At 39.1% G+C, this 10,951-nt stretch overlaps 1 protein-coding gene across 1 annotated transcript; it reads left to right on the top strand.

The window, feature by feature from the left end:
- The first annotated feature begins 43 nt into the window (after positions 1–43).
- LOC124280060 (cytochrome P450 3A11-like) lies at positions 44–4,430 on the top strand. Its single transcript, XM_046715940.1, has 5 exons — positions 44–360; positions 1,382–2,065; positions 2,314–2,415; positions 3,073–3,252; positions 3,853–4,430. Exons 1-5 carry the CDS (start codon positions 274–276, stop codon positions 4,183–4,185), a joined length of 1,386 nt encoding a protein of 461 aa, XP_046571896.1. The 5' UTR covers positions 44–273; the 3' UTR covers positions 4,186–4,430.
- The last annotated feature ends 6,521 nt before the right edge of the window (positions 4,431–10,951 follow it).

Below are 10,951 nucleotides of genomic sequence, written 5' to 3'. Positions count from 1 at the left end.
AAGATAACACCGGAACAGCTCTTTATTTAAATTTCCATACTGATACGTTGCAAACAATCGTCACGAATATAAATTAACTCACAGCTGGACTGTTTGGAGAGGAGATTTAACTTTTTGGTACTATTTGCCTCGGTGTTTTTCGCATACAGCTACAGATGTTCACACCGCATACCGTGTGACACAGCTGATCGTTATCGCGAAAACGCAAACTGAATTACCCTTGACTAAGCGTTTGCTGGAGTGTCCAAGATATTTTCAGTTTTTTCCTGTTCCATGCGCTTGACGACCATGTGGTTTTGGAACGCCGTCACAGATGCCGTATCAGTTGTGTTGATGACATGGAGGTCACTCCGAGACAAGGTAAGCGTTAACTGTATCCAATACACAACCTGTTTAATTAATCCACGCCATTGTTTTACCGTTCACGCTGTCGGGTTTTTTTGGTGTGTAAAACGTAGGTATTCATTATATATAAAGTACATAAATAATGGTATTTATCAGTCTATTTCTGTGTCCGAAATGACAAATAGATCCGGGTTAGAATTGATCTTCAATAAGCCATGCTTGTCGTAAGATGTGACTAACGTGAACGGGTGGTCAAGCTCGCTGACTTGCTTGACACATGTCATCGTATCACATTTGCGTAGATCGATGTTCATGTTGTTGATCACTGGATTGTCTGGTCCAGACTCGATTATTTCCAGACCGCCGCCATTTAGCTGGAATATTGCTGAGTGCCGCGTAAAACTAAACTTACTCACTCACTCACTCACTCACTGACTGTGTCCGAATACGCATTGTGTCGGAAAGCCCACGCATCAGCAGTCACAAGCAAATCCTTGGAGAAAATAAACACGTGTAGGGCGCGTATTCTAAAACCCTGATTGATCTAATGTTCGTGTCCTACGTACACACTGCTTTCAGGTGTACTGTATCCCATCAGGTGTACTGGATCCCATCAGGTGTACTGATACACCAGGTGTACTGGATCCCATCACTGGTGTACTGGATCCCATCAGGTGTACTGGATCCCATCAGGTGTACTGATACACCAGGTGTACTGGATCCCATCAGGTGCACTGGATCCCATCAGGTGTACTGATACACCAGGTGTACTGGATCCCATCAGGTGTACTGATACACCAGGTGTACTGGATCCCAAAATATACCTCAAAGTCACATGTTTAAGATAAATATTTATAACTTTCCTTTGACATATATAGATGGCACAATTCACGGTATTAATTAGTTTGACTCGGATAGAGTTTTTCATTTGATGATATGATATCATTACTGAAGATCTGACTTGTACACTTAAAGATATTTGCGATAGAAATACGTCAAAGTCCCTTGATAACACCTTTATCTTACTCTGTTTCAGATATGGGCTCCAGGGTCAACTATACCCGAACCTTGCTATGTCCTTGACCTTGTACTCAAGATTGTATTTGGAAACAACAAACTGAAGATATTGGAGTTCCTTTTTGAACATTTCTTTTCATACGGACTTTTCAGATACGAAAACAAAGTTTACGTAATTGACACCAAATGTTGCCAAACAGTCATACATAAATCGGACAAAGGGGGAGAAAAGTATCTTTCCAATTCACCCCTTGGAGGCAGCTTCCTCGGATCGCAAAACAAAAGCCCAGAAACCAGACGATCAATCGCCGCCATATTTAGAAAATCCAACATGGAAGAAAAGGGCTTGCTTATGATAAAAGACATACAGAAAATGATTAAAATAATTTCTAAAAGTAGGAAAATAAATGTGAACGAAATTACCTTGAAATTAGCCCTTGACATCGTGGGTCACGTTCTAATCGACCTTGACCTTGAAGCTCTGGACGGGAAACAGGACGAAATATTGGAATGCATGACGACGATCTTACACAAAGCCTACGCACTGGGGGAAATAGCGTACGACTCGGAAGACTTCGTGAGGGCTAATGAGGTTTTTGACAAACTGACAACAAATATTTTAGAAGACGCCCTTTCTTCGGAAGAGGCGAGGCCGAGTGTTAACCTTCCACATCTCCTTCACACGTCATGCGGGTTTGATGAGGTATTTCATTATTACACCTACCTTCCTCTACGTCCATAAACAAACTGATTTAGTCCAAAGCGAGGTTAAACGTAACCTACAGTCTCAATTGTGTATATTTCTAAACTAATACCAGACACGATTTTTTTATTTGCATTATCAGCACAATGTGTAATATTTTTCAAATACCAATACAAACAATGCATTCGTGTCTGAATGGTCTTTTGTAAGGCACCACTTCTTTCATTCTATGTGCCTTGTCTCTCCAGGCCAAGGATAACTTGAAGCTGTTCCTAATGGCAGGGTCTGAGACGACGGCCGCCACAATCCCTGTAGTGTTGCATGTCCTGGCCTCCAGACCCGATATACAGGTGAGTCACCAGACCCGACAACCAGGTGAGATACCAGACCTGACATCCAGGTGAGACACTAGATCCGACATCCAGGTAAGTCACTAGACTCGACATCCAGGTGAGTCACTAGACCCGACATCCAGATGAGTCACCAGATCCGACATCCAGGTGAGATACCACACCCGACATCCAGGTACGTCACTAGACCCGACATCCAGATGAGTCACCAGATCCGACATCCAGGTGAGCTACCACACCCGACATCCAGGTGAGACACTAGATCTGACATCCAGGTGAGTCACTAGGCCCGACATCCAGGTGAGTCACTAGACCCGACATCCAGGTGAGATACCAGACCCGACATCAAGGTGAGACACTAGACCCGACATCAAGGTGAGTCACTAGACCCGACATACAGGTGATTCACCAAGCTAAACATCTATGCGAGTCACAAAACCAGACATACAGATTATTCACCTAGCCAGACACGTATGACAGTCACCAAACCAGACATGCAGATAAGAAAAGAAATCAGACCAGACATCCACGTCATTCATACTCATGCCAGTTGTGTCACATGTCCTGGACGCCGACCAAACGTCCAGGTAAGTCACAACACCTACGGCGATGTATAGCATGACAACCACTGTCTATGTTATTCATATCCTTATTCAGATGGAGCTGCAGACGGAAGCTGATGAGTTTGTGGAGATCCTACGAAGAGCACCCGGCTCCATCCCACCCAAACTGGACAGTGCCATGAAGGAAGTTCTCCGCGTCTATCCTATTGCCCCGTTCATAAGTCGCCGCACCGACTCGGACCTCCAGCTAGGAGCTGTCCACGTCCCAGCAGGGGTAGATTATGTTCGACAATACCAAGTGAAAACGCTGCCCGTTACTATTATTGTATCGAAAGCCTTCTTAGTGTCGATTTTTAACAAAATTGAACGCCATATTTTGGGCTATCAAAACGTAATACCTCAAAGTTGAAACTTTTAATACACAAAACTAATGGTGTAATGTGAATCCTACGAATGTATTTTAGCAATAGAATCAAAACATAGTTTCGATAAAGATGGTATTTATACAAATATTTATTTCGTCTGTCATTCAACGGAATGTCTCAACAACAGGTAGTTATGATGAACATATGTTTTCGAAAATATTTACTTTGTATTTATTACTTCGTATTTACTTCGTTCGAGTGGCAGCAGAACATGTTTCGATAGAGGTACCATTTTATAAATATTACTTTCTCTATCAGTCAGAAACTTAAAATAACATGAAAGTTTTGCCGACAGTATTATTCATGTTTTACATTTGTGTTAAAGAGTATGTAGCAAGGTGTAAAATTTGCACTTATCACTCGAGTGTTGAAATCTAACACAGCCTTGAGCAGTATGTGGTGCAAACAGCACTCATTTTATCAACGTGGAATCGTTTTTCATTTTTCAGTCTGATTTGAGAATCTTCACTTGGGGAATCCATCGATCTTCCTTCATGTGGGAAGATTCCAAAGACTTCAAACCAGACAGATTCCTGAATCTCCAGTCGTCCACCAACAACCAATCATATTCCTGGATTCCATTTGGTACCGGATCACGCATTTGTATTGGTCAGCATATGGCGTGGGTGGAGCTACGCCTCGCTCTCACATTCCTGCTTCATCACTTCACATTCTTCACCATACCGGAAACTGCCGAACTACAGTTTTGCGTTGACTGGGAGCATGCGGTTGTCCATCCTGACAAAGACGTCATTCTTGGAGTCAAGACAAGATCACCATGACGACCAGCGTCCACCATCCCTGGTCGTGTCACCGGGGAACACAGACACATGTACCTGGGAGACAGTCGGAAACCAGGACTGTGGAACTGAAAACCCCGCAATCATATTCTTTCCATTAATTTGTAATTATTTAGATGAATATACACAGATATCTTGTATTTTCTTGTACAATAATCACGGAAGATTGAGACTCCAAGCCTTGTAAAAATGATTTGTCCATTGGAATTAAAACAATTTTAGATATTTGTAGCTTTTTCTGGGTTTTATTACACACTTAATGGTTATCGTCCCTCGTATTTTGATACACATATGTTTAAAAGAACCAGGAACAGATTCCATTTTTGACGAAAAGTTAAGGATTTGTCAGTCTGTGAAGCCATAATATTGGTGCCATAACTGACATCATAAGTTATCAAGAAAAACTATGTGAGATAACTGGCATCACTGGTATCCCTTAACGGCGATCCCGTGCCATGACCATTATCTTATATCTCCACTCTGGTGGGGCGGTGGGGTAGTCTAGTGGTTAAAGGGTTCGCTCGTCACGCAGCAGACCCGGGTTCGATTCCCCACATGGGTACACTGTGTGAAGCCAATTTCTGGTGTCCCCCGCCGTGATATTGCTGGAATATTGCTAAAAGCGGCGTATAACCCAACTCACTCACTCCACTCTGGTTGTGTTTCGTCTGTAGGTCCGTCTGTAGGCTACCCTGTACGATGTCATCTGCCAGCGTTATTAAAGGTGAAAATAGGATGCGGTGGTTATAGAAGTCAGACATACAGGATGGCGTTGGCAATGCAGTGGCACAATCTACATGCAGTTGTCAATGTAAGGAAACAAACAACATGTGGTTGTCAATGTAAGGAAACAAACAGTATGTGGTTGTCAATGTAAGGAAACAAACAACATGTGGTTGTCAATGTAAGGAAACAAACAGTATGTGGTTGTCAATGTAAGGAAACAAACAGCATGTGGTTGTCAATGTAAGGAAACAAACAACATGTGGTTGTCAATGTATGTGGGTTGTCATGTGGTTGTCAATGTAAGGAAACAAACAACATGTGGTTGTCAATGTAAGGAAACAAACAACATGTGGTTGTCAATGTAAGGAAACAAACAACATGTGGTTGTCAATGTAATGAAACAAACAACATGTGGTTGTCAATGTAAGGAAACAAACAGTATGTGGTTGTCAATGTAAGGAAACAAACAACATGTGGTAGTTGTCAATGTAAGGAAACAAACAACATGTGGTTGTCAATGTAAGGAAACAAACAGTATGTGGTTGTGAATGTAAGGAAACAATTTACATGTGGTTGTCAATGTAAGGAAACAAACAGTATGTGGTTGTGAATGTAAGGAAACAATCAACATGTGGTTGTCAATGTAAGGAAACAAACAGTATGTGGTTGTCAATGTAAGGAAAAACATGTGGTTGTCAACATGTGGTTGTCAATGTAAGGAAACAAACAACATGTGGTTGTCAATGTAAGGAAACAAACAACATGTGGTTGTCAATGTAAGGAAACAAACAACATGTGGTTGTCAATGTAAGGAAACAAACAGCATGTGGTTGTCAATGTAAGGAAACAAACAACATGTGGTTGTCAATGTAAGGAAACAATCTACATGTGGTTGTCAATGTAAGGAAACAAACAACATGTGGTTGTCAATGTAAGGAAACAAACAACATGTGGTTGTCAATGTAAGGAAACAAACAACATGTGGTTGTCAATGTAAGGAAACAAACAACATGTGGTTGTCAATGTAAGGAAACAAACAACATGTGGTTGTCAATGTAAGGAAACAAACAACATGTGGTTGTCAATGTAAGGAAACAAACAACATGTGGTTGAAACAATGTAATGGAAACAAACAACATGTGGTTGTCAATGTAAGGAAACAAACAACATGTGGTTGTCAATGTAAGGAAACAAACAACATGTGGTTGTCAATGTAAGGAAACAAACAGCATGTGGTTGTCAATGTAAGGAAACAAACAACATGTGGTTGTCAATGTAAGGAAACAAACAACATGTGGTTGTCAATGTAAGGAAACAAACAGCATGTGGTTGTCAATGTAAGGAAACAAACAACATGTGGTTGTCAATGTAAGGAAACAAACAACATGTGGTTGTCAATGTAAGGAAACAAACAACATGTGGTTGTCAATGTAAGGAAACAAACAACATGTGGTTGTCAATGTAAGGAAACAAACAACATGTGGTTGTCAATGTAAGGAAACAAACAGTATGTGGTTGTCAATGTAAGGAAACAAACAGCATGTGGTTGTCAATGTAAGGAAACAATCAACATGTGGTTGTCAATGTAAGGAAACAAACAGCATGTGGTTGTCAATGTAAGGAAACAAACTACATGTGGTTGTCAATGTAAGGAAACAAACAGTATGTGGTTGTGAATGTAAGGAAACAATCTACATGTGGTTGTCAATGTAAGGAAACAAACAGCATGTGGTTGTCAATGTAAGGAAACAATTTACATGTGGTTGTCAATGTAAAGAAACAAAAAGTATGTGGTTGTCAATGTAAGGAAACAAACAACATGTGGTTGTCAATGTAAGGAAACAAACAGCATGTGGTTGTCAATGTAAGGAAACAAACAACATGTGGTTGTCAATGTAAGGAAACAAACAACATGTGGTTGTCAATGTAAGGAAACAAACAACATGTGGTTGTCAATGTAAGGAAACAAACAACATGTGGTTGTCAATGTAAGAAACAAACAAATGTGGTTGTCAATGTAAAGGAAACAACATGTGGTTGTCAATGTAAGGAAACAAACAACATGTGGTTGTCAATGTAAGGAAACAAACAACATGTGGTTGTCAATGTAAGGAAACAAACAACATGTGGTTGTCAATGTAAGGAAACAAACAACATGTGGTTGTCAATGTAAGGAAACAAACAACATGTGGTTGTCAATGTAAGGAAACAAACAACATGTGGTTGTCAATGTAAGGAAACAAACTACATGTGGTTGTCAATGTAAGGAAACAAACAGCATGTGGTTGTCAATGTAAGGAAACAAACAACATGTGGTTGTCAATGTAAGGAAACAATCAACATGTGGTTGTCAATGTAAGGAAACAAACAACATGTGGTTGTCAATGTAAGGAAACAAACAACATGTGGTTGTCAATGTAAGGAAACAAACAACATGTGGTTGTCAATGTAAGCAAGGAAACAAACACATGTGGTTGTCAATGTAAAAGGAAACAAACAGTATGTGGTTGTCAATGTAAGGAAACAAAGTGGTTGTAATCTGTGGATAATATGCTAAGAGTCCAAACAACATGCTTGGTCTGTCTATCTGCAGTAAGTGGAATTACTTGAATTCCTGACACACTTATTGTTAGTGTTGTCAAATCCATTACAGGAATGCACATCAACATGGTTGTCACTTCGTGAAGGGAAACAGTAAGAACTGGACACATCAAATCATTTACAAAGCATATATATTTTTCTAAAGTCAACATTTCAGCTGGAAAACGTTACCAACACGAATAGATTCATTTGTGCTGCTGGAAACTACGCTGTTGATGAGCTGCTATGAAAGTCTTAGTTGAGAGCTGACTCCCTGACTTCCGCTGTTTGAATGCGCTTAGTGGCTGCGTTTGTCAAGCGGTATCACCTGACAATAACACCGATACGAATGTTGACTTTAGCATAATGATCTACACATATTCGCACACACATCAATATGAGCCCGTATTTAACTGGAAATAGCATTGGCGGCAGCAAGGATAGGGACGTAGATCGACGTAGATTCCATTATTGAAGACGATCGGTCAGTTGTCACTACGGAAAAAGACTAGGGGAACACACTTTCTAATTTGCTGCGCATAACTCTCTTATCTCGATTTCAGAAAGAAACTTTATTTGTACTCGGTGTTATGCTATACCATTGTTCACTCACTACCAACCAAATTATCTCGATAAAACCCATGAAACGGATGGAGAGTCTCTTGAGTCAGGTCTATCTACATGTGGTAGGTGCGGAATGTAGAGGCTCTTAACACGTGGTTGTCCAATGTAAAACAAAAGTATGTGGTTGTCAATGGCAAGAAACAAACAACGAGGAAGCCAAAAATAATATATATATACAAATAATTGAAATAATACTGATATCAGTTACACTCCATACATACCTATTACACCACATAATTTATGGAGTTACCATATATATATATATATATATATATATATATATGTGTGTGTGTGTGTGTGTGTGTGTGTGCGATGTCATGTATGTATGTATGTATGTATGTATGTATGTATGTATGTATGTATGTGGCTATGTATAGAGCGTATGTATGTATGTATGTGTAATGCATGTATGTATTTAGACACAAAATAATTGAATTAAAACTGACAATGTTACACTCATACATACCTATTGCCACCATAAGTAATTTATAGATACCGAGGTATGTCAACCTGCTCTCGTTAGTAGCCTTTAATGACAAGCAGATGTTACACGAAGACCGCTGAAGACCAATTTTTTTATAAATGATGTTAGATTATATATTGTAGCTATGTTATGTTATTTAAAGTTGCTTATTCTTAGTGCTATCTTTTATCACTACTTAAAACATCACTATTGAATAATCATATCTTTTTGTTCCACTTTAGCTACCTCTCATAAAACATGACTGTATGGAGTCTTTGACCGGCAGTTCATGTTCTGATTCTGTGACAGAAAAACAGTCTCTCATACCCATCCCACTTCCCCCATCAAGTGAGGTTGTCAATGTAAAGAAACAAACAGCATGTGGTTGTCAATGTAAGGAAACAAACAGTATGTGGTTGTCAATGTAAGGAAAGAATCTACATGTGGTTGTCAATGTAAGGAAACAAACAACATGTGGTTGTCAATGTAAGGAAACAATCTAACATGTGGTTGTCAATGTAAGGAAACAAACAATCAATGTAAGGAAACAACATGTAGGTTGTGAAATGTAAGGAAACAAATGTGGTTTGTCAATGTAAGGAAACGTAAACATATGTGGTTGTCAATGTAAAGGAAACAATTTACATGTGGTTGTGGTAAGGAAACAAACAGTATGTGGTTGTGAATGTAAGGAAACAATCTACATGTGGTTGTCAATGTAAGGAAACAAACAACATGTGGTTGTCAATGTAAGGAAACAAACAACATGTGGTTGTCAATGTAAGGAAACAATCTACATGTGGTTGTCAATGAAAGAAACAAACAACATGTGGTTGTCAATGGTTGAAACAAACAATGTGGTTGTCAATGTAAGGAAACAAACAGCATGTGGTTGTCAATGTAAGGAAACAATCTACATGTGGTTGTCAATGTAAAGAAACAAACAACATGTGGTTGTCAATGTAAGGAAACAAACAACATGTGGTTGTCAATGTAAGGAAACAAACAACATGTGGTTGTCAATGTAAGGAAACAAACAACATGTGGTTGTCAATGTAAGGAAACAAACAGTATGTGGTTGTCAATGTAAGGAAACAAACATACATGTGGTTGTCAATGTAAGGAAACAAACAGTATGTGGTTGTCAATGTAAGGAAACAATTGTGGTTGTCAATTGTCAAACAAAAACATGTGGTTGTCAATAGGAAGGAAACAGTATGTGGTTGTCAATGTAAAGAAACAAAAACATGTGGTTGTCAATGTAAGGAAACAAACAACATGTGGTTGTCAATGTAAGGAAACAAACAGTATGTGGTTGTCAATGTAAGAAACAAACAGCATGTGGTTGTCAATGTAAGGAAACAAACAACATGTGGTTGTCAATGTAAGGAAACAAACAACATGTGGTTGTCAATGTAAGGAAACAATCTACATGTGGTTGTTGTCAGCATGTGGTTGTCAATGTATGGAAACAAACAACATGTGGTTGTCAATGTAAGGAAACAAACAACATGTGGTTGTCAATGTAAGAAACAAACAACATGTGGTTGTCACTGTAAGGAAACAAAGAACACATGGTTGTCAATGTAAGGAAACAATTTACATGTGGTTGTCAATGTATGGAAACAATCTACATGTGGTTGTCAATGTAAGGAAACAAACAACATGTGGTTGTCAATGTAAGGAAACAATCTACATGTGGTTGTCAATGTAAGGAAACAAACATCATGTGGTTGTCAATGTAAGGAAACAAACAACATGTGGTTGTCAATGTAAGGAAACACACAGTATGAGGTTGTCAATGTAAGGAAACAAACACCATGTGGTTGTCAATGTAAGGAAACAATCTACATGTGGTTGTGAATGTAAGGAAACAAACAACATGTGGTTGTCAATGTAAGAAACAAACAACATGTGGTTGTCACTGTAAGGAAACAAACAACACGTGGTTGTCAATGTAAGGAAACAAACAACATGTGGTTGTCAATGTATGGGAACAAACAACATGTGGTTGTAAACTGTTAGGAAACAAACAGTATGTGGTTGTCAATATAAGAAACAAGCAGTATGTGGTTGTCAATGGAAGAAAACAAACATCATGTGGTTGTCAATGTGAGAAACAAAGAACATGTGGTTGTCAATGTAAGGAAACAAACAACATGTGGTTGTCAAGGTGAGGAAACAAACACCATGTGGTTGTCAATGTAAGGAAACAAACACCATGTGGTTGTCAATGTAAGGAAACAATCTACATGTGGTTGTCAATGTAAGGAAACAAGCAGCATGTTGTTTTCATTGTAAGAAAACAAGCAAGGTTGTCAGAAGTTCCAGGTAAAGATTGACCTTCATGATAAG

Source organism: Haliotis rubra, unplaced genomic scaffold (genome assembly GCF_003918875.1).
Source record: "Haliotis rubra isolate DU_JTF1 unplaced genomic scaffold, ASM391887v1 Scf26, whole genome shotgun sequence".
In the NCBI taxonomy this organism is placed as follows: Eukaryota; Metazoa; Mollusca; class Gastropoda; order Lepetellida; family Haliotidae; genus Haliotis; species Haliotis rubra.
The sequence above is the reverse complement of the archived record's forward strand: the minus strand, read 5'-3'. Positions and strand labels throughout refer to the sequence as shown.

Bases quoted from the DNA above. Each gene is read 5' to 3' on its own strand.
- LOC124280060 (XM_046715940.1), top strand. From the start codon at position 274: ATGCGCTTGACGACCATGTGGTTTTGGAACGCCGTCACAGATGCCGTA. The intron at 361-1,381 runs GTAAGCGTTAAC...ACTCTGTTTCAG, and splicing joins GGAGGTCACTCCGAGACAAG to ATATGGGCTCCAGGGTCAAC. The intron at 2,066-2,313 runs GTATTTCATTAT...TTGTCTCTCCAG, and splicing joins CGTCATGCGGGTTTGATGAG to GCCAAGGATAACTTGAAGCT.